The sequence below is a fragment of the Phoenix dactylifera genome, chromosome 14 (genome assembly GCF_009389715.1).
Source record: "Phoenix dactylifera cultivar Barhee BC4 chromosome 14, palm_55x_up_171113_PBpolish2nd_filt_p, whole genome shotgun sequence".
In the NCBI taxonomy this organism is placed as follows: domain Eukaryota; kingdom Viridiplantae; phylum Streptophyta; class Magnoliopsida; order Arecales; family Arecaceae; genus Phoenix; species Phoenix dactylifera.
The window spans coordinates 22,137,048-22,161,112 of NC_052405.1; the positions used below are offsets into that span (position 1 = coordinate 22,137,048).

The 24,065-nt window shown below is 36.7% G+C and overlaps 1 protein-coding gene across 4 annotated transcripts in view; it reads left to right on the forward strand.

Moving 5' to 3' along the window:
- Window positions 1-23,560, forward strand: part of LOC103697170 (transmembrane protein 245-like) — a 36,977-nt gene extending 13,417 nt beyond the window's left edge. The window contains exons 2-3 of one of the 4 annotated variants that reach the window (XM_039133890.1): window positions 13,829-13,887; window positions 18,191-18,490. In XM_039133890.1, the coding sequence (XP_038989818.1) occupies window positions 13,829-13,887; window positions 18,191-18,215 (84 nt within the window). In that variant the 3' untranslated portion in view covers window positions 18,216-18,490. Of the gene's footprint in view, window positions 1-2,975; window positions 3,157-13,828; window positions 13,888-18,190; window positions 18,491-23,025 lie in introns of those variants that run through there. The other 3 variants (XM_039133891.1, XM_039133892.1, XM_039133889.1) reach the window with 3 other exon arrangements.
- Window positions 23,561-24,065: the final 505 nt, after the last annotated feature.

Consider the following 24,065-nt stretch of genomic DNA (forward strand, 5'->3'; position numbering starts at 1 on the left):
CTGTAGCTGACTCAACTACTGAGGCAGAATACATTGCTGTAAGTGAAGCTGCTAAGGAAGCTGTCTGGATGAAGAAGTTCATCTCTGAGTTAGGAGTAGTTTCTGAGATTGCTGGACCAGTCCCAGTTTATTGTGATAACACTGGAGCTGTTGCTCAAGCGAAGGAACCAAGGTCTCATCATAAATCCAAGCACATTCTAAGACGCTTTCATCTTGTTCAAGAAATTGTCGAGAGACAAGACATAGTCATTGAATGAGTAGACACAAAGAACAACCTAGCATACCCGTTTACTAAAGCTCTACCACAGCAGCAGTTTGATCGCTATCTCGATTGTATATGGATAAAATATAAAGACGATTACTTTAGTGCAAGTGGGAGATTGAAAGAATAGATGCCCTCCAAGCTAATCGCAATATGTATTGCAAAGGGTTTTCTTTTAATTTTCCAAATCATGTAAATGATATTTAAATATGAATAAAGGCATTATGTTTTACCGGCTATGGTTTTGAGACTATGATGAGATCATACTAGTGAGACCTAAAATTCTAAAATCCTAATCTTAAATATTTTCAGTCATTGGTACATTGAGTTGGGGATCAATATTTACCGGAAAGACTGGCACATCTTATGTATGCTCGATGCAGAGGGTGATTGATCTCATAATCACTTGTGTGGAGACACTAATACAAAGATGTGGATGCTCATTAGAGGAATGAGTTCACTGAATTGACTTACAAAGAGAAATCTTATGAAGTCTTACTTACATGTCAAAAAATGATTCTCTTAGTGGGAGTTGTGCAACTGATCCTTTGACCTGAGATCACCATAGTATCTTGTGCACATAAATCCATATTTTAGTTTTCGCTCATACATGACAATAAGTTATGTACGAGGTCTTCTGGATATGGTGGATTGTGTACGAAGGTTATGAGTAGGTCAACAAAGAATTAATCACTTCTAGTAAGAGAAGATCGCATCCTATTTATTCTAATCATATGATAATTCAGGGAGCCTTTGATCAAAGCACAATGAAAATTAGAAAGAGTTTCTAATGTTTCATTATTCGAATTATCATTAGAAGATTGAGAAATATATAAATATGAAATTGAGTTTGACATATATTCATACTCATATATATATTCGGGATGCAGTTTGATTAAAGGATTGAATTGCACGGTAACTTGCTACTGAAGGGTATTTTTGGTATTTCTACCAAATTTCATATTTTCCGAGTAGACTTGACACGTTGCTAGACGTCAATCTTGTCTTATAGGTTTGATCGAATTAAAGAGTTTAATTCGATCACCAATTAGAAAGGATTCTAATTGTTAAGTTCGGGTTCGCGCAGTTTGGACTTAAATCGATTAGAAGAGTTCTAATCAAGTTAGGTCAACTCGCACTCACACCTATTGCTGGCTAAGTATGGAACCCAATGGGTCACACACAAGAAAACTTATCAAGGGTCTAATTGGATTAGATCATGTTTGCAAGATAAACATCCTAGCAGGTGTTGCAAACCCTAGATCCTGATTCAAATTAAATTCGAATTTGATTCTTAGATTAGGTTGATCTAATATGATTAGATCATGACCTAATATGGGTTAGCCAAGAGTTGGAACTCATTTGGCTTTAATTAGACCTAATTTGATTAGGTTTAATGTTTCCTTTAAGTTGGTTAAACCCAATTGGATTGGGTTTGATAGGGTCTTCACTTCTGGACCATTGATCGCTCCCTGGATGAAGGATCTGGTCCACTGGTTGTCGCCTTCATCTGGACTATTGGATGGCTTCCTAGATGAAGGATCTGGTCCACTGGTTGGCGCCTTATTCTGAACCATTGGATGGCCCCCTGGATAAATAATCTGAACCATTGGTCAGCGCCTGAATCTGGATCACTGGATGGCTTCCTAGATGAAAGATCTGGACCATTGCTCAGTGCCTGAATCTGGACCACTGGATGGCTCCCTGGATGAAAGATCTGGACCATTGCTTAGCGCCTGAATCTGGACCATTGGTGATGGCATCTTGCTTCTGGACCATTAGATGGCACGCTGGATGATGATGCCTTGATCTGGACCATTAGATGGCGCCTAGATCTGGACCATTGGCATTGGTTCTTTGCATTTGGGCCCTTGGATCATTAGGATTTAAGAGGGAGACGTGAGAAAGAAGCGTATCATTAGATACGGCTTTTTCTAAAGCTTGATACGCCTCCCTCTCTCTCTTGTTGGCACCCTCTTATCACACCCTTTGATGCATGAAGGGATGGCTAGGATGCATCCCTTCACATCTATAAATAGGGAGCCATTCCACCGTATTCTTCATTCCAACTCCACCGCATTCTCTCTCCCTTATCCCTTCTTTCTTACAAGCTTTTGTCTCTTTCTAGCATTGCTTCTAGAGTGTCCTAAGCCAAGACAGGGAGGTCTTCTTTAGGACAAAAAGATTAGAAGTGATTTAGAAAGGTGAAAGAAAAATAAGAGAGGAGAGAAAGCAAGCCAATTTAAATTATTTTGAAGGATTCAGCATTAAGGATCAAAAATCTTTGGAGCTAAAGTCTTGATCGAGTTTCCGTGTGGATCACCGTTGGAGGGCGGACACTTGGACGCCTCGTGGAGATTCTACAAACTTGAATTTAGCGTTACAGGTATTCTTCTATTGCGGCATTTATATTTATATTGTTTGATTGTTACCATTAAGGTGATCTAGGCTTATAAGGATTTTATGTTAAGGAACTTTATTAAGAAATTTTTAAAATCCCTAGCTTCCGCTGCTCATTATGACATGCCGGAACCTTTCAGAGTACTCCAGGCCAGACACTTAAAGCCTAATGATCCAGGGTGATCACTCTACTCTGATGCTTTTTATTCTCTTGCTATTTAATGTTGTTATTCCAAGCACTACCTGACTTAAGCATCGGAGGAGGGCCGGTCGGAGCCATCTTGATGGGCTTTTCTCTTCTCTTTGTGTGCAGATCTACGACTCTCCACGGTAGTTAGCTTTCTGTCTTCCACCTTTATGGACCGAGTGGGTTGATTTGCGCCCTTTATGCCTCCAGATCATCAGAACATGGTTAGGCAGGATTTGGGCATCAATAAGTACCTTTCTCACCAATTGATCAAATAAGTTATTCACCACTTTTTGAATGGTATTTGTCCAGTTAGCTAAATAGACTTATGTTATCCATCTTTTAACCAACATCCAAACATTGCCTAAGATTTAGAAAGGTGCAACATCATGTGTCTGAAGAGGAATCGCATTTAGTTAGTTGGTATCTGATCTCTTTCCAACTTTAAAGCAAAATCTCTAGATCTGAATCATCTGATCAGAATTCCATTCAGATACACAAAATAATGTGAAAGTAATCTGACGTTTGAAATTAAAGAAAAAAATGTGAGAGAAAGTTGATGTTTCAATCCAATGTGATAGAGATGCATGAATAACTAAAAGGGGGGAGAGCAAGAGTACTTCAAATAGCTCTTTGATTAAAATGCTAACTCTAGCTTAAATGCCATCTTAAATGATGTTTATATAGGTTGGCTTGTTTTGAGACTCATATGACTGTTCGGGCAATATCTTGAAGTGTATACATATGCTTAGACTTGGTGGATTGATCCATGGAAGGTTATAGAGCATTAGGAGTAGGTTTGTGAAGTCTTAGACCCACTTGCTTGTAAGAAAATCCAACTAGGAGGTTTGCTTATAAGAGGACAGAAAGGCACCTCACTTACAATTAGACAAAGAAAGCAGAGTTGGTCTCTAAGAGGTCCTATCATAAGCGAGGAGGTTGGCCCTAAGCATGTTAAATTAGCAATAGACCAGGACAGGTCAGATCAAGTTAGGACAACATAGAAAATCTTAACTGATGCCCAAACCAACTCAACGTTGGGTCAAGACCCCTAGACCTATTACCACCTATTAGTCGACACCATGACCTGATGTGACCCATTTGACCCACAATCTAAGCTATTTCGCAGGGCTCAATCCCTAGTCGACGCAACCTCATATGTATAATCGAATTCTTATAATATTTAGTAAATTACTTTCAAGATGGTTTAAATGACTAGTATTGAAAAAGGACCAACCATCAAAATATACTTACCTAAGGGTATGATTTGACCTGACCTCGATTGTCCTAACCTAGACAGGACCCTATCATCATGATTCAAGTTAACTTAGACCTAACCCATTTAAGATTCATCAAAAAATTTGAACTAAAAAGCCATTGACTGATGCACATCATGGACTTGGCCGAGATGTACTTGAGCCAACGTATGTCAAAGGCTAACCAAAGGAGCAAAAGATTTGACATTGGGTTTACGCCTAAGTCAATTCTAGAAGGCTGCTACATATTGGAAAATATTTTTGGAGATCTAATTAAATAAGGTTAGTATTAGTAAAATCTAAATAGACTTGGAAGGACCCCACATAAAGATTAGTCACAGATTTTATCCAATCAAGAGGCACATCATAGCATATATTCTTTATTCCAGCAACCTCTTTCCATATGTGCACCAAATTAAATTCTAGCATATTATGGAGAATATTTTCTTCTTATTTGTAAAACCCTTTTACCATTTCAAGATAAAATGAATATGTACACATTTGTGGATAGGTTCAAGGGGTCTTACAACTGTAAATAGGGGTGCTCAGCCATTATAAAAAACATTTTGAATTGCTTGAAATTTCTAGTTCTCTTCTCCATTTTTTTATTTCTTTCTCCTATTTGGCTACTCCATTATAGGTAGATTTTTCTCAAGGAGAAAGATCACTATGTGCACTATTTTGGTATCAGAAGGGATCTAGTTTGCTTATGATATTCTCCATTGACATTGAAGCCATGGTTCATCGAAGCACCAACAATGCCCCAATACTGGAGATCATTCCAAGAGGCATGGAGATAAAATAGTTGCGAGAATAGATAGCATAGCTACTGGTGGGGCATGATCGTGCGGTTGGTCGTAATCACCACCTTCTGAGGATTGGATCAGAAGCTAGAAGGATGATGTACCATCAGATTCATCTTTTGAGCATCTCATCAACCTTTTTCCACTGCCTTGCTCTAAATCAAGAACCAGTTCCTCTTTCCCTGCTTGATGAGAGTCTCTTGCAAGATTGTGATAAACTCTTCGGTATCAAAGCCAAGCTTCTTGAGTTTCATGGAAAGCTTAATCTAGAGGACTTCCTCGATTAGATAACCAGCATCAAGAGGTTCTTTGAATCTATAGGCATACCTAATAATAAGAATATGAAGATCTTGACTTTGAAATTATGAAACTATATATCTATATGGTGGGAGAATATCTAGTGGCCTCGACTGAGCATTGAAAAAATGAATATCATTGATTGACTCTAAAGATGGAGAAGTATCTAAAGTCGCCATTTCATTCTGGTAGATCACTCTCTCGCTCTATTTATCAATCTTATATGAATCTTATGCAAGTCTAAAAGAGCATCACTGACTATACAAAGAGTTTTTCGAACTCTCTACTTTGGCATGCTTGCATGAGCATGAAGGAACTCGTGTGAACTATCATCTCAATGGTTTGTAAGTTTCATCATATGATGAGATCACTGATCATACTATATGGCGTGTGAGTGATGCTTATCACAAGGTGTTGCACATAGAGAAGAAGTTGCAACAGGCCTAAATAGCAAGAAGGAGATCCATTGATACACATGCCATAACTCGTGCTTCCCTTTTCTCCTCCAAGGATGCTACAACCACCCAATCTAGCATAATTACGAGACCACCAACCATTCAACCATCATGTGGTTTGAGTGAGGTGAGTCCTCACAAACCATGCCACGCGACATGCTCACTTTCCCGTGCTACCCTTGTGGACATTGAGAACACCGTGCTTTTGAGTGTCCTTGTCGACGCCTCACTATTGAACTCCACTTTGCCGATGCAACAATGACGTACCAGATCATGAATCCTCCATTGAGCTTGAAGCAAAATGACACCAAAGCCTAATCATGTGGTGGATGACGCATGCAGCTAAAATTTGAAGAGTATGCTTTGAACCAACGTTTTTTGCACTCGTTGCACCATCAATGGACATGTTATCAATGTTATCATCAATAATGGGTTGTGCAAAATATTGTATCTCAAGAAGTCATTAACAAGCTCAATCTAAAGATGAAAAGCATTTCTGTCCATACAAAATTGCTTGGTTCAAAAAAGTAATAAGGTAACCATCTCCAAACATGTCTTGTCAATTTCTCTATTAGCAACACTTATGTTGATAGCGTATGGTGTGATGCAACACCAATGGATACTTATCAATAGATTATTTGGTTTTCCTTGACAATATGATCGAGGAGTTATCCATGATGGAACATATATTCCTTCCGTAAAAATGGAGTATAGATTGTGCTCCAATCCATAAGGAAGGAATCTCCACCAAAGAAGGAGGAACTGAGATACCATATTATCAAAAAACTTTCTCGGTGAAAGTAAAAGTCTCAGGTTGCTTCTATATAGTCATCCATAAGATAGAGGCTAGTGTAAATCCAATGCCCGATGACATGAAACCACTCCTTTAAGAGTTTGATGATCTACTACCCAAACAGCTCTCAAAAGGTCTACCCCCTATGGATGACATCTTGCAGGTGATATGCATGGCACCAAAGCAGCATGAGCTACAAGGCAAGCAAATGAGTTTTTGCAGAAAGGCTTGATTTGTGAGGTCTAAGGCCCTGTTTGGGGGAGCTTTTGGAGGGCCAAAAGCACTTTCTGGCCCTCCAAAAGTACTTTTAGATAAAAAATGGTGTTTGGTAAAATTTTCGAAAAGCTGTTTCAGCTTTTGCGGAAAGCTGAAAACAGCTTTTGGAGAGAAGCTCCAATTTGGAGCTTTTCGAAAATGCTGTTTTCAGCTTTGTTGGAAAGCTGTATTTTTGACCAAAATGCCCATATTAAAATATAATAATAACATAGTTTGTCCCTTTATAAACCTAAAAATCTGCTGGAGCCAAGAACCCTAGCCGTCAGACTCCCTTCCGCAAGAAAAATTGTTATAGAGATAAATGGTCATTCGGAGGATGAAAAATTAATGTACACTAATAATTAAAATATTTTATACCTTTATTATTGTATTATACTATAAATATAATATTATATTGCATTACATCATAATACATTAATATGTTATTTTAAATAATTTAATATTATGTTATATTATGAAAAATTAATTTATACTAATGATTATAGTATTTTATACCTTTATTATTGTATTATACTATAAATATAATATTATAATACGTTATATCATAATACATTAATATGTTATGTTAAATAATTTAATATTATGTTATATTATGGGAAATTAATTTATACTAATAATTATAATACTTTATACCTTTATTATTGTATTATACTATAAGTATTATATTATATTACATTACATCATAATACATTAATATGTTATTTTAAATAATTTAATATTATGTTATATTATGGAAAATTAATTTATACTAATAATTATAATATTTTATACCTTTATTATTGTATTATACTATAAATATAATATCATAATACGTTAGATCATAATACATTAATATGTTATTTTAAATAATTTAATATTATGTTATATTGTGGAAATTTAATTTTTTTAATAATTATAATATTGTATACCTTTATTATTGTATTATACTATAAATATTATATTATATTACATTACATCATAATACACTAATATGTTATTTTAAATAATTTAATATTATGTTATATTATGAAAAATTAATTTATACTAATAATTATAATATTTTATACCTTTATTATTGTATCATACTATAAATATAATATCATAATACGTTATATCATAATACATTAATATGTTATTTTAAATAATTTAATATTATGTCATATTATGGGAAATTAATTGTTACTAATAATTATAATATTTTATACCTTTATTATTGTATTATACTATAAATATTATATTATATTACATTACATCATAATACATTAATATGTTATTTTAAATAATTTAATATTATGTTATATTATGGAAAATTAATTTATACTAATAATTATAATATTTTATACCTTTATTATTGTATTATACTATAAATATAATATATATTACATTATATCATAATACATTAATATCTTATGTTAAATAATTTAATATTATGTTATATTATCAAAAATTAATTTACTCTAATAATTATATTACTATTATGCTATATTATAATAATATTATTTTATATTACAATAATATTATACTATATCATAAATTTATGTATTAATATATGTTATGTTTTATTATGGTCTGTTGTATAATACTATGCAATGTCCTTTATGGTAATTTTGTCATATCAAAGTACTTTCTCAGTTTGTTTACCCAAACATATGTTAAAGTGCCACAGCACTTTACAAATATATTTACCAAACAGCAAACAGCTTTTTATAACAGCTCTACTTCAGATAGTTCTACTTTCAACAGCTCTACTTCCAGCAGCTCTACTGCCCACAGCTCCCCCAAACAGGGCCTACATCCCTATGCTTGCCTTGCTTACTCCAAAGAAGGTCAGAACTTGGAGAATGTGCTTAAACAACTGTGCCATCAACAAGATCACGATTAATCAGCCATTTCCTATCCCTCACTTGGATGATATATTAGACCAGCTTGTAGGAGTGTACATCTTCAAGATTGACCTTCACTTAGCTATCACCAAATTGTATTCCACCTAGGTGATGAATGAAAAACTGTATTTAAAACACAAGACAAGCTTTGCAAGTAGCTCATCATGCCATTCAATCTCTCCATGCCTTAAGCACATTCATATGAATCATAAACTAGGATACTCCAACCTTTTATTTGAAGATTTGTACTCGTGTATGTTGGTGATATACTTGTGTATAGTCTCAATGCTTGCAAGTAAACTGAGCAATTGAGATAGATGCTTGGAACCTGTACCAAGAGAAGCTGTATGTGAACTCTAAGAAGTGTCGTTAGATGGTGCCCAAGTTGATCTCCATGGGATATGTCATATCCAAAGATGGCATCTATGTTAACGAGGAGAAGGTCAAAACCATTAAAGAATGACCAACTTCTTGAAACATCTACAACATCCAAAGCTTTCATGGCCTTGTATAATTTTATAGGTGCTTCATCAAGATTTTTTCCTCCATCATTATCCATATCACCGATTGAATAAAGCAAGGGGAGTTCATTTGGATGCTCGATATTGAGAAAATCTTCCATAAATTGAAGAAGTTATTGACAAGCACCCCTCTTGGTGTTACTGGACTTTGACAAAGTATTCGAGATAGAATATGATGCATCCAATGTCGGCATTGGTGTAATTCTCTCTTAAAAATGGCAACCAATGGTCTACATCAACAAAAAGATGAGTGGAAGCCACCTCAACTACTCTATCCATGATGTAGAGCTTTGCTATTGTGCAGGCCTTGCAACATTGGAAGTTGTAACTCCAACAACATGACCTTCTACTCTGCTCATGAAGCATTGTCCTTCCTTAATAGCAATCACTACCTTAATTACCAACATGGAAGATGGGCTGCATTTCTCCAACAGTTCAATTTTGTGATCAAGCACAAGATGGCATGACAAACCAAGTAGCAAACACAGTCAGCTGTCGACATATTCTACTTGGTACACTCTCTGTAGAGATAGTGGATTTGACCTACTAAAAGACCTGTACAAGGAAGATACAGATTTTAGAGCCACCTGGTCTTCTTTTTAGTGTGGAGATCTTTTTGACTTCTATAACGATAAGGATGATGAGCTAGCTCCACCTCAGTTGCCAGCAACTACACTAAAACAGTCCATCATCACTCAGACCACATCTTATGCTTAGTACTTGGTCTAATGGAAGGACAAGCCAACCAACGAAGAGTCTTAGATGTCAAAAGTTGAGTTGAAGAAGCTCTCCCTTGCTTTGTTGGATAAATACAAAGCATTCAACTTCTAAATGAGTTATGTCTAACTCGGGAAATGATGCACATGTCACAAACTTAGCTAATATATACTTGAATCAATGTACATCAAAGGCTGACAAAAGGAGCAAATTCGTTCGACATTGGATTCAAGCCTAAGTCAGTTCTAAAAGGATGCTATAGATAGGAAAATAATCCTACAAACCTAATTAAATAAGACTACTGCAGTAAAATCTATGTTGATTTGGAAGGAGCCAGCATCAGAATCAGACAGAGATCTTATCCAATCAAGAGATATATTAGAGAGAATATTCTTTATTCTTGCAACTGCTTTCCATATTTGCACCCAAGGTCGGCAGAACCGTCTCGAATCGGACAGTTCCGACTGTTCCGAGCCGTCCCGGTGACTCACAGGGATGGTTCCGACAACAAAAATGGAAACCATGAGGCAGAGAAGAAAAAAAAGAATAAAAGAGAGAGCAAGTGGGGGGGGGGGAGGGAGAGGGAGAGGGAGGCCGACAGAAGGTGGCGGACTTCACTTAAAAATCGAAAAAAAATTTAATGGCCGGACCCCTATTTTGAATGAAACAGAAAAAAGGCCGCGACCTCCGCTGCTGCCTTTCCGCTAGCCTCCCTCCCTCTCTTTGCCTTCTGTCTCTCTTTTCCTCTCCTGTCCTCTCTCGTGCCTCTTCTACTTTGTCAGTACGGGCCGGCATGGCACGGCACGGCACGGGCCCATACCGACTTATCCTGCTGGGCAACTGATACGGTGCCCAATATCGGTTCTGCCGGTGTTGTTAGCACCAAATCAAATCGTAGTCCTTATTGTTAAAATTCTTTTATCTTTTTAACAAGAAATGAATGTGGACATGTTTATTAGTAGCTTCAAGTGATCCTATAATTATAGATAGGACTACCAAATTGGAACCAACATCTTGAATTGAATGAAATTTTTAGTTCTATTTTCATTGTTCTTTGAGAGTTCTTTATTTCTACTTCTTCCTCCTATTTTGCTACTCCATTATTGGATAGATCTTCTTTCTTAAGGAGAAAAATCACTATATGCACTATTGACCCATACCTGACCCAAATAGGACAGGTCGAGGCAAGATGGGTTGGGTCAGTTTTTGCACCCCTAGCCGCTTGCACCTTACTTGCTTAGGCTCTCTCATTTTCCACTCTCTTGCTCTTTCTCTTTTTTTCCTTTCTCACTCATGATAGCTAAGATTTAAATTCTTCAAGGTTTTAAGCACCAGTCCATGTTAGTTGGCAGGCATATACTGTGCCCGATTGGTGTTAGTAAGGTCCGCCATACCGGTACCGGTCGGCGTACCGGTGGCAGCTCGGACCGATACGAACCAGTCTTGTACCGGTCCGTACTGGTCCCGAACCGGACCCGTACCGGTCCAAACCGGTTCTCCAACAATAAACTACCGGTATCGGATTCCACGCTGATCCGGTACGTACCGACCCCAAGCCGGACCGGTACGTATCGGCTCGTACCGGCCGGTACGGACCGGTACGGCAGACCATGGTGTTAGCTCTATGAATGGGATGGAAAGGCATTTTTAAATTCTTTTTTAACTTTTAAAAAGAATTTTTAACTTTTGTTCTTTTCTAATATTTTTCTGCATTGCACAACTCAGTCTTGTCATGCTGGCTATTGGTCCATATGCCCATACCAATGGCACTTAAAATCCTTGGTTGTTCATGTGGGTGCATGATCTAAGCAGAAACTTGATAGTAATTCAATGACTAGATTTCTTTCCTTGATAGAGTTGGGCATCTGATTGTGACATCTGCCATGGATCTTGTAGGTCAAACTTCGTGACCATTCATGACACTCAACCCTTGCTGTTTCAAAATTTTTTTGTCGGTAACCTATCTTTCGGAACATTATGTCTTATCTATTGGGTCCGATCTAGCATGCTTTAACAGAGGAACACCAGCACTTTTATAGGTTTAGAAATCATAATGAACGTTAGCTTATGGAAATATCATTGAATAAGATTTGATCTATTTATGGGGATTCTATAAATATCCAACTTCAAAAATAGAAAGTTCGAAACAATTGAGAATTTTTCTGAGATTGGATGTAGTTACTAATTCATGCTAATTCATGATCTGGCATGTACAGGATGAAAATTTCATTCTCAATTCTACGAGAATTTTTATGAAAGCGTTTCATTTGCTTCTTATCCATAGAAGTTTCATTTTTCTAGAATGTTCTAATAACAAAAATATTTTTTAGAAGAAGAATTTGCCCCCTCTTTCACTTCTTCAATAAAAAAGAAGTTGGTGTGGTAGTATTTGCATTGTAGCCAGCAATGGGTCTGTCGGTGGCGAGGAGGTTGAGATTAAGCACGGGCATAGCCATGTTTTAACCGGTCATTCCTCTCTAGAATTGACATTTGATGATTCATTGCTTGAGACTAGTTTATGACTCCTTGCGACTTTTATCCCTAGAATAGAGCTCCTTTCTGCCTTTATCAACTCCTCTCACCCATTGTGTGACGCCTCTGCTAGCTTTGAGAAAAGCTTCTCTGTTATTGTCAAGTCACTTTGTGTTTTATGTACCAAAAAGTCACCTAGTGTTCTGTACATTTATGGGTCAAATAGTTCTGAAGAAGTTCCACCAGCATTGCTCATACATCATTGCTTCCTTGCTAGAACTGTTGATTCTATGGTGTTGAATAATCTTCCTCCACCTCAGAGGCCACCATTCAGGACAATATCTTCTTAGCACCTAAAGTTACTCACTGAAGCTCTAGTCACTGTGTCAGTTTTTCTCTGTATTCATGATATCTTATAATTACAAAATACTGGATGCGTGTGTGTCAGACCTAAACCTCCTCACTTTCCTGCTACTTTGTCTCAGCTTTACTCTGCATCCGTTATGGGTGTTATAATTACAAAATTCTATCTGCAGGCATGCTTGTATGTATGTCAAACACATAGATATGCACACATATACATATATATTGTGTGTGCACATGTGTCTTGTTAGCTTTTAGATGTCACATAATATCTGCCTAGGTCAGTTTTGGATTTGTTGTATTTACTATGTAAAGCAATATTTTAAATTTAGTGGCCTGTTCCCAACTGTTTTGTCTGCCAAATCACAGGGCAGCGGTTGAACCAGAATTCTCAATTGCAGCTGCCCCAACCCAAATCCACATATTTATCATGCACATGTGGTGATCATCATTCTCTTCTAAATCTCCATAGCCATTTCTCTCTCCATGTCCCTTCCCACTTGGTCATCATCCTCAAAATCCCCAAATTTCGTGCCTGCTTGTCCTAGATCTGATAACACTACATAGAACCAGTGGAAAATAATTTGAAGAGGTGAAGGAGAAGGATGCTCCACCTGGAACCAAATATGCCAGGAGGAAGAGCTCGGATCTGGGTATAGGATGAAGAGGAGTCCCTGCTGCCTCAGATCTTACCGAGAAGAGGACAAACAGGGGAAGTTTCCTTCCTTCCTAGTTTCTTCCATATGAGTTGGTGAACGATTCATGTATAGTTGGCCTTACCCAATTTGTTCCATGATATGTTATCAAATAACACTTCTATCTAGGATGAACTGAGGCTTGCTGGCAAAGCCTAAAGTAAGTAGTAACATTGTTACCATGTCGTCACTAAGAAACTTAGTTCTGTCATTAAGAAACCTAGTCTTATGCATCTTCTGAGCTCAGTATCAAATAACCAAATATTATAGCTCAGCAAACTGCTGTGATATCTTTTGTTCTTCTCATGAGCTATTTGAGAGTGAAATTAGAAGATACATTTTTTTTTTAATTTTCTTTTTTCTTTATGAGATTTAAAATAGATATGTGGTGTATCTTATTATATATTATCTTCTTTGCATTTATATTTCCTAATTACTTGACTTGACTGCTCCTCTACCCTATAAACAGATGATGCTATCTACTATAAAGGAGAATCAGTTTTCAAATAGAAAGGAAAAAAAATCTGGGTAAATTCTTCTTCATCATCATGTTAACTTCTCTTGCTTCTTCAGATATTGTGCAGCCAGAGCTGAACATATGCATTTTGTATGTGTCATCATCTGCTTCTTTCCTTGATATCTTCTTCTCCTCTTTCCCTTCTTGCCTCTAGTTTCTCTCAGTGTCTTCTTTTCATATTTGGATATCAAAGCTGATTTGAAAATCAACTCTTTTTCCCAATTATCTAAATTAGAAAGTATATCAGATATAAACAACTTACTTCATATTGGGAAGAAATCAACTCTAGTCAGGGCCCACCAGTTGTGATTCCTCTTCTGATTGCATCAGTCTGGCAAAATAGCCAAGGATCCTAGAAAATATGCATGCAGCCTAACAAAGAAATTTCTTTGTGGGGATAAGCAATTGAGAAAGGCAATAATGCTGGACATCTAGAGCATACGAGTATTGATAGAGAATCAAGATCCGAAAAAGGAAAAACAATCAAAATTGGAAAGTCAAGGAAATGGAGGGTTGGCAACTTTCATTGAGCCATGTATACTAGAGGCATATGGTCTGGCATAGAACATACTAACTTTGAGCCGGTAATGGAGGGTTGGTACCAAGGAATGCCGTACCGGTCCGTACCGGCCGGTACGGGCCGGTACGTACCGGTCCGGTCCCTGACCGGTACCGGACACAGATGAAAACCGGTATTTCCGGTTTTCTTCTGTGAACCGGCCGGTACCGGCCTCGTACCGGTGCGAACCGGCCGGTTCGCACCGGTACGGTGTTTTTTTTGGGGGGGGGAACCACAGCGCCTCGCTGTGGTTTTTTTTTTTTTTTGATGGGAAAGAAAGTGGTCCGGACCGGTACGGTACCGGTCCGGACCGGTACCGTACCGGTCCGGCCGGCCACCGGTACGCCGATCCGGACCGGTACGGCGGACCTTGGTTGGTACGCCCTATGCCGAACCAGTCTTGTACCACTATATTTTCCCATATTAAGGTGTATAATAGCATATCAAGCCTGAATCTGCCACCTAGCACACCAAACAAACTATGATATTACTTAGGATGGACTTTTAGCGTGGGAAGAAGGGGGCGGGGGTGACTGCATAAAAATAAATTTGTATAAACCACTCTATATGATTGGATGGCTAGCTAAGTCTAAATAGACTGCTTAGTTACTTTGGGAACTAGTTTAATTTTTCATTCATTAGGAATATAATGGGTTACTGCAAGCTTAACTGTCAAAGTCTTAACTAAACCTATATGAACATCTGAAAAGAAGCTAGGATGGGGGAGAAATTAGGAACCATTGAAGGGATTAATTCTTGCAAAAACATGAGATTAAGATAAAAATATAGGAAAAAGGAAAAAAAAAATAATTTGGAGGATCAAATAGACCATACCATATGTATGCCAACACCAGTCTCTTCGTCGATGCGATATGTATCTACCTATTCTTGTTAGATACAAATTTGATACTTGATATTTCAAACCTTGTTGTATGAAGATATATCCTATGCCGCCTACTTCATGTGCCCAATATCACAAAGTTGTTCAAACACAATCCCGTGAGTCAACTGTGATGAAGTTTGAAAATACTGGCTATTTTTGCTAAGAGATGTAACGTTGAAGAAAAGCTGTACTTTCATTGAGGACTATAGTTGAAAAGTGAAAGGATGCTTAGCATCAGAAGGAAACCAATATATTCAGAATTACAACAACTTATGGTGTATAATTTTGGGAAATAACCAATTATGGGGGAACTCCAAAATGTTTTTTCTCAAAAGTGGTGGGAAAGTTGAAATTAAAGTTAGAAGGAAAACAATCTTGAATCAGTTTCCTATGGTTAAAAGATAATGATTGACTAATTGTAAAGCATCAAACATGATATCACTTTTTCTATTGGAAAGTATCAGGATCATGGTTATGTCATGCCATCTTAATAACAACCACGCACATCTTTATAAGGTGAACATGGTTATCCAATCAAAACAAAAAGCACTAGAGCTAAAATTTATTATTTCCAATAATCAAGGCACAAAGTACACATTTTTGCTGAGAGGCCTATTTGATCCCGACCATGCACGAGTCTTTTCTTCTTTTTTCTTAAGTTTGATGTCAAAAGATCCAATGAATGCTCTATCTCTTAAAGAAATATTTGAACTTTTTCTGTCAGTGGAGCAATCAGAAGGATGACAATTTTGTAACTGTGTTGCACTCATATGATGCAGCACATACCGGGAAATCTCTTAGGTTTCTCGTAAGCTTCAACCAGATTCAGTGTAAGAACATAACAGATCCAAACAGGCCTTAACTTGCTAGTTGAGTTCATAAGAAAGATTACTGAAGATGTATTTGGATTTTTATAGACTTTAGAGGATTTTATAGGATTCTGGGGAATATTAAGAAATCGTTTCTGGTCTGTACTTGGGTTTTGGATTCTTTAGATCTAGGATATTTAAGAAAATACATGGCAATATTTTTGTTTCTCTTTATTTCTTTAAAGGGATTTGGCGCATGGTTGATAGATACAATTATGCTTTTCTTCTTTATTTATAATTAGTTTGCCCTGATAAGTGACTGACTCCACTATCCTGAAGAACGGAGAAGCTGGCTATTATGTAAGGAGATTTGGAATCAAAATGAAAGGAAAAAAAGGTTCTAGTTGCATTCCTTTGTTTTTTTCTTTGGCATCCTTTTCATGGACCCTTTTCATGGACAGGTCTTGTGCATCCAGAACTAAACAAAAAATCAGATATGAGAGCAGCTCTTTTTAGAGCCATGTCTGAATAGGAATCAGATTTCAACATATAAATTCCATTTTTTCTTCTTCAGTATGGTACAATTTCAGTTCACAATAAATAAAAAAGAACTACTATGTACTGACTCCAGGCTTGTCCCAGCTATCGGTACACAGTCGTTACAGATTGGGTATGATCAACATGGTATTCGTTCAACCTGTTTCGACATCCCACTGTTGGTACCGGTATCATTTCTTCATAAATATTGTCCCGTTCTGATAGTATATGAAACGTTGGTTTTGAAAACTAAGGATATGTTTTGATTGTAAATGATGTTTGACCTCATCTTTAATGAAGCTATTATTGAGTGCAATCACTATAAATTAGTCAATAAGGTGATGACAAACGTATAGACAACTTCTAGCTTCCTTTGGGAAATTGATCACTATTACTAGAACTGTGGCATGAGCATAAACCTCAGCCTAAAATTTTTGGGGACGTGGCAAACTTTTCAAAGTTTATATTTGATCTGATATTGATCTGGTGAAATTGTCCAACAAAGGCATGAAGGCATGAGCACAAAGAGGGTAATATGTAAATCAAATTCAATATTGGAGGTAAGTTATATGCAATTTGATCATTCTCTGGGATTATCATGGAAAGACAACTTTCTGAAGCTTCCATAATGTTGTACATAAAGAACAAGAAGTGGAAAGAAGCATGAGATGGGGAATGTCCATTTCTAAAGGGAAATAGTGACAAAAGAAGAGACTTATGTTAGGCAAACCTTGCTAATGTATGTCCTAGGGGCTTGTTTGGATGCCAGACGGTGAGGAGCATAGAATATGATGAAGAAGAATTTGAAGCTAAAGGAGAAGCTTGAGCGATCTGATGATATAGTGGACAGTTAATCCTAATTTGTAGGGATTATGTAAGTCATTTGCAAGGTTTTTTACCTTATTTGAGAAAAACCAAAATGAGGGGATCGAAAGTTCTCCTGGTTCCTCAGACTCCCTCTTGTTCTCGCCTAATTTCAGAGCAAAACTTCCATCATGGACAACTAATCCACGAACAGGTAACTTCCGGGGGTTCCAAACATCCCTTAATTGTTGGCTTAGCAGTCCTATACACAGTAAATGCTGCTTTCAGTTTGGGTTGGAAAAGCAAGCCTGAAACATTGAAGTTAGTTTTAATTTGTTAGAGTTAGATTGAATTTAAGTGAAGTGATGTTGACAATTTCCAAATTCATTTTAGTTTATTTATCTCTTGCAAGAAAGTGTTCTTGTCATGTGTGAATGTTGCAATTTCGTTCACAACATAAAATATGGTCAATATCACTGCCAAGTTTTGTTAACCATATTGTTGATTGAACATCAGTTCTAGCATGCAGTTCTACATTTTAACTTGGAGTTACTGATTTGTTCATAATCTATCACAAAACAATGCGATTCAAGAAGCTTGGTACTATACAACTTAACAATTTTTTGTAACTGAGAATATCTTTTCTGTTGCTGCTTCTAGGAATTACCTAATTTTCACACTGCACCACTCACTGGTTACTAAGTTGTGCGCATTTGGTACAGGGGGCAATCATGGGACCATTATTGATGACCATCATGATTGCTGTAAAAAATTTGTATGTTGAATTTGTGCTGTTATCTGGAAAATAGAGTGGTCAGTAACTATTTTTTCGGAGGACAGTATTTGATGTTCACAGGAAGAGGAGGTGCATTCTTTTCATATAAACATGATTTTTTTAATCAGACATTTTCAATTATATAAGATATGTCCATGAATAATTTTTTTTCTAGTCAACTGGGCTTTGACATATAATGGTACAGTTCATTCTTTCTAGAAAATAAATATCAAATTTTCAGCAGTTTGATTTATAAATCTTCCCATGTTTTCTTCTACTCTAGGTAGTTGAGAAGTTGGTGGGATAATTATTTCACTTAACAACAAAGACAAGAAATTCTAAATTTTTTCAAGATGCATTCTGAAGGTAATTATTTACCTGACCACCCCTTTGATATTGTTATCACCTTAGTCTTAAACATTATATTTCACTTTGTTGGAGACTATCAAGATATATATGAGAAGCTTAGAGAACATCTAATTAATCGTAAATGCAAAATGATGTCATATTTTAAATGGTATAAAGACAAATATTTGTCCTAATTATATCACCTCCCAAATCTAGATCAAGAATTTTGGAAAAAGAAGTTTATATCTGGTTTGCTGCTACTTTTTGCTAAGAAGGTTAGAGCGCATTTAAGGAATGAAGGTGAAGGAAGTATAAATTATAATCAACTGAAGGGATAGTCAAAAAATACACAGGGTGGGTGATGAACTATGCAGTGACCTAAAAATAAGAGATCAGTTGAAAAAGCAAAATATGTTTGGGAGAAAAGAGCCAGGTGATTTCTGCTATCAATTTGGTTTCCAGTTAGATAAATCCTATTGCAAAAAACCTAAGAAAACAAAGGAGTATAGAAAGAAGTATCATAAAAGAAAAACTTTGAAACTTCAAGGAACCTTACAGAAAACCTCGGAAGAAAAGATATAAAACGAAATAAGAAAAGAAGAAAACTTCAATCTACTATGAGTGCAAATAGAAGGACACTATGCTAATATATATTTTTAGAAGAACATCAAAATTCAAAATTCAAGAAATCATTGAAAAAAATAATTCGAAAGAAATGAAAGAAGAATCAAGCATGATGGAAGGCTACTTGTGTTGGGATAAATACTCTAGGAAAGAGCAGTCAAGCAATAATGAGATTTTGGTATTATCCAGCTAAGAACAATTCATAATAGATCTGATAGATTACCTAAAAGATCTTCAAGAGGAAAAGTGACAGCTTACAATATTCATCACTTCAGCCAAGATTGAAGAAGAAAAACTTCTCAGAAAATAAAAAGAAGACAAGATTTTACTCTCTTGATGAAGTGTTCAAAGGCTAAGGCAAGCTCAGAAAAATAGTAAAAAGGTAAGTATTGAAAACTTATTAAGAGAACAGAAAAATATAAAAAAAGAAATAAAATATTAAAAGAAAGGTTCAACTTCTAGGGATGCCAACTTATAAGAAAACGAGGAACAAGAAGGGGACTTTAATGCACTCCTTGAAACAAAGGGGAAAAACAAATTTAGTAGTAATAGAAAAAAAGCCTTCAAAGTTTATAAATTCTATAGAACGGGTTATTACGCAAAAAATGGTATTGTGAGATCTAGTGTAAAATAAAGGAAAGTTACAAGTTCAAGCATAGGACATTAATTGATTCAAGAGTGGATGTAAATGGTACAAGGGAAGGATTAATTCCCATAAAGTATTTTGAGAAGTTAATGCATAAAGTCCATATAACTCATGAAGGAGAACTTAAGGTTGGCTATAAAATTCTGGAGGTTCATGTTTGTAATAGCAAAACCTATCTTAAAACATCATTCTTTTTGGTCAAAAACCTCAAACAGAAAGTAATCCCGGAAATTCCCTTTTTATCCCTGACTTGGCCCTTCATTGTCTTAGAATAAGAGATAATGACCTAAGGCAATGGATAAAAAGTGATGTTTGAGTTCTGTACAAAACCTAAAGAATCATTTCTAAACTAGCTTAAAGAAGCAATAGAATATAAAGAAAATTTATAAATAAATTATCCTATGAAAATCAGAATTCAAGAATAGACAAAACTCTATCCAATCCCAAATTTCAAGAAAAAATATAGAGGCTCCACAAAACAAATTTGAAGAAGAAATATGTTCTGAGCTACCCTCAACCTTCTAGCATAGGAAAAGACATGAAGTTAGCCTGCCCTATATGTAGAGGTGGGCATTGGGCTGGGCTGCCCATGATCCGGCACGGCCCGACACGAAGCGGGCTGTGCCAGGCACGGCTCATAAAAAGGGGTCGGGCTGGGTTAAGGATTTCTGGCCCGCGGGCCGAGCCCGGCACGGCCCATAAGGGCCTGGGCTGGCACGATTCGTGGGCCAAGCACAGCACGGCCCGCGGGCCAGCCCGGAACGGTCCATAAGGGATTTTTTTTTCCAAATTACCCCTCAAATTAGCCGTTTTATGGCTGTTGGGAGGGGCAAAATGGGTAAAAAGCCACAAATAGCCGTTATGGGCCCAAAAAATAGCCGTTATGGGCCACCCATAACGGCTATTTTTTTTTGGACGGCTCGTCTGGTGTCGGGCCCGACATGGCCCGCCACCCCACGGGCCTAGGGCCGGGCCGGGCTTAGCCTTTAGGTTAAGTGGGCCGTGCCAGGCACGGCCCGTTTAGTAACAAGCCGGGCCAGGCACGACCCGTTTGGTCTGTGGCCCGGTGGGCTTAGGCCGGGCCGGGCCCGGCACGGCCCGATGCCCCTATATGCTTGACTTTGATGAATAGAAAATCCCCACAAAGGCTGGACACGTCCAGATGAATAAAAAATTATTAGACATATGCAAGAAAGAAATTTAGTTTCTACTCGAGAAAAAAACAATCAGAAAAAGCTCCTCTTCTTGGACTTATGATGCCTTTTACGTACAAACTGCAGCCAAAAGAGAAAGAGGAGTCCTAAGACTAATGATAAACTATAAAATGCTCATGTAACAGATAAGATACTCAATCTCAAATAAACAAGATTTGATACGATGAATTCAAGGATTGCAAATTTATTCTAAGATCGGCATGAAATGTGGATTTTAGCAGATATAAATAAAAGAAGAAGATAGATACAAAACTACCTTCACTGCACCTTTTGGGCATTATTAAAGGAATTTGATATCTTTTTCTTCCATATACTGACTTTATAATAGAATATATTGATGATGTTTAATATTTTTAGAAAACATAGATCAATATTAAAAATACTCAAAATATCTTTCTTAAAGTAATAATCAGGAATGGATTGACCATTTCTACAATGATGATGAAAATGTTTCAAATAGAAATTTTATTTTTAAGATTCAAGATAAAATATGATAAAATTTCCTCAATTAATAGTCATTCAATTTGCTGACAAAATTTTTTGATGAAATAAAAGATAGCAAAATATTGCAGAGTTTTTTGAAATGTCTTAACTATGTGCGAGAATTTATAAATCTTTTGCAATGAACAAAAAAATCCTTACTGACAAACTAAGAATCCTAAAAGAGAAAAATTGAAATGGTAAGAAAAATAAAAGAGAAGGTAAAATGCCTACCTTGTATTAATATAGTCCTTCAAGATGCATTCAAAATTGTAGAAATAGATGCATTTGATTATAGCTATGGAACTGTCTTAAAAGAAAAACTTGATGGAAAGAGGCAATTGGTAAGATTTTCTTCTAGCATATGGAATGATACTCAAAAAACTTATTCAACCATTAAAAAAGAAATACTTGCCATAGTCAAGGTAGTTTCCAAAGTTGAAAGAGAATTGTTCAGCAATTTTTTCTTCATATCGACTGTAAGATAGCCAATGATGCCTTACAGAAAGCTGTGAAAAATCTAGTTTTAAGACGTGTTTACTGGATGGCAAGCTATATCTTTAGTTTTCACTATCAAACAAAGAGGAACTCAATTGTCTTCTGACAGCAAATTGGTGGAGGAGAAATTCATCAAAATAAATTGTGTTCCAGGAAAATCTCTCTCTAAGATTATCTCCAATTCAAAGCACAAAATCTCTGTCCACATCAATAACTCCTTCCATACCAAACTCAAGGAACCACCTTACCCTTATATATTCAAAGCCGAAGAAAAACTTTTTTCTTTGGAATTACATGACCTGAATGCTACCACAAAAGACCTTCTAAAATATGTATCCATGGGAAAACTTTATATCCCTAAATCAAGAGAAAAGGATCAAGCGTTTTATGAGTCAATCCTTGCTCAGATATAGAATGCTAATATCCGTCATAATTATAGAGGGCATAATGAATACGCATTTTCTAAGCTTTTGATAAAAAGAATTTATTCTCTGAATATTGGGATCATTTTCTTAATCCTAACACTACTAAAAATGTAGTGGTAAAAAATCATGGGATTGAGTCTTATAACTAATGGAATTATCAAGATGCTTGGACAAATGTATTTTATATTCAAAATATTGATTTCAAGTATTCATAGTTTGTAAAATTCACAAATCATATCAGCATTTTACCAATATGGTTCTATCAAAATTGTGGCTAAAATTTAGAGCAACACTAGAAATGCTCTCAAATAAAATTAGAAAAGTAGTTTCCAGAGTTTGCTTTAACCTTAATGTATTTAGCCTGGGAAGATTTTGCGCTAAGATAAATGATCAGTTCCTGATTTCTTTGCCCCAAGGACATCAAAAGATGAAATTTATTTGGCTAAGATAAATGATCAGTTCCTGATTTATTTGCCCCAAGGACATCTTAAAAGATGATCAGTTCCTGATTTTGCGCTAAGATAAATGATCAGTTCCTGTTTCTTAGGTACCCCCACCCCTTGGGCCCTTGGCTATCTCAAAGTAAACTTCAACGGCAGTAGGTCAGTGGATGGTGTGACTGGAGGAGTTGGATTTGTGATCAGTGACCACTGTGGTAGGATGCTTGCCGCAGGAGGGCAGCGTACACCAGGGCTTACAGTAGTTGGGGCAGAGTTGCGGGCTGTCTGAGAGGGCTTATCCTACGCCAGGCAGGTGCTTGGTGTCGAACGGGTGCACCTTGAGGGAGACTCAGCGGTGGTGATCGACTGGATTCGGGGGGCGGACAGGTATGGTGATGGTCACCTCCTTATCCGGGAGACTCATAGGATGGCTCAGCTGATGAGCGGCTTTCAGGCAGATCACGTGTTTAGGGAGGCGAACAAGGCCGCAGACTGGGTCGCCTCTTTTATTGTCCGGCACTCCAAGGATGTTTTGCGGACGTCTGCATCAGATGCTCCTTTTGCTTTGATGTCATTTCTTTCTTGTGATTTGGCTAGTTGTACTCATGTTAGACTTATATGAATGAGTAGCCGTTTTTACCACACACAAAAAAAAGATGAAATTTATTTAATGAAAAGCCAATTATTCAAGGATACTAATTGGAAAGAACTCCAACAAGGAGCAACGATTTGTATCAAATTGAACTACAAGTAATCCAAGGCTTGAAAAACAAAAATCTAAATTTGTCTGAAAAAGATCTCGAATTATAAGTTCATAAAATAATGCTTAAAATGTTACAAGAGTTCACTCAGCCGCTTAGTTAATGTGTAGAGATCTCTACTATCAACATGCAAACAGAATAGAGACGTCTACATCGGCCTTATACTCAGGACAATAGATATTATTGCAACATTCTTTATCATGAGCCATGTACCACATTACTCGCCTATCAAGCAAGTAGAGGATGAAGAAATCACTAATCTCTTGACACGGTAGACTGCTCAGGATAAGACTTAAGGCTGAGAGATTAAAACGACCAGAAGGACAAGATACCTAAAGTTAGGATATGAAAAAGTTAAAAAAAGCACGAAGGCCTTCTATCGGGAA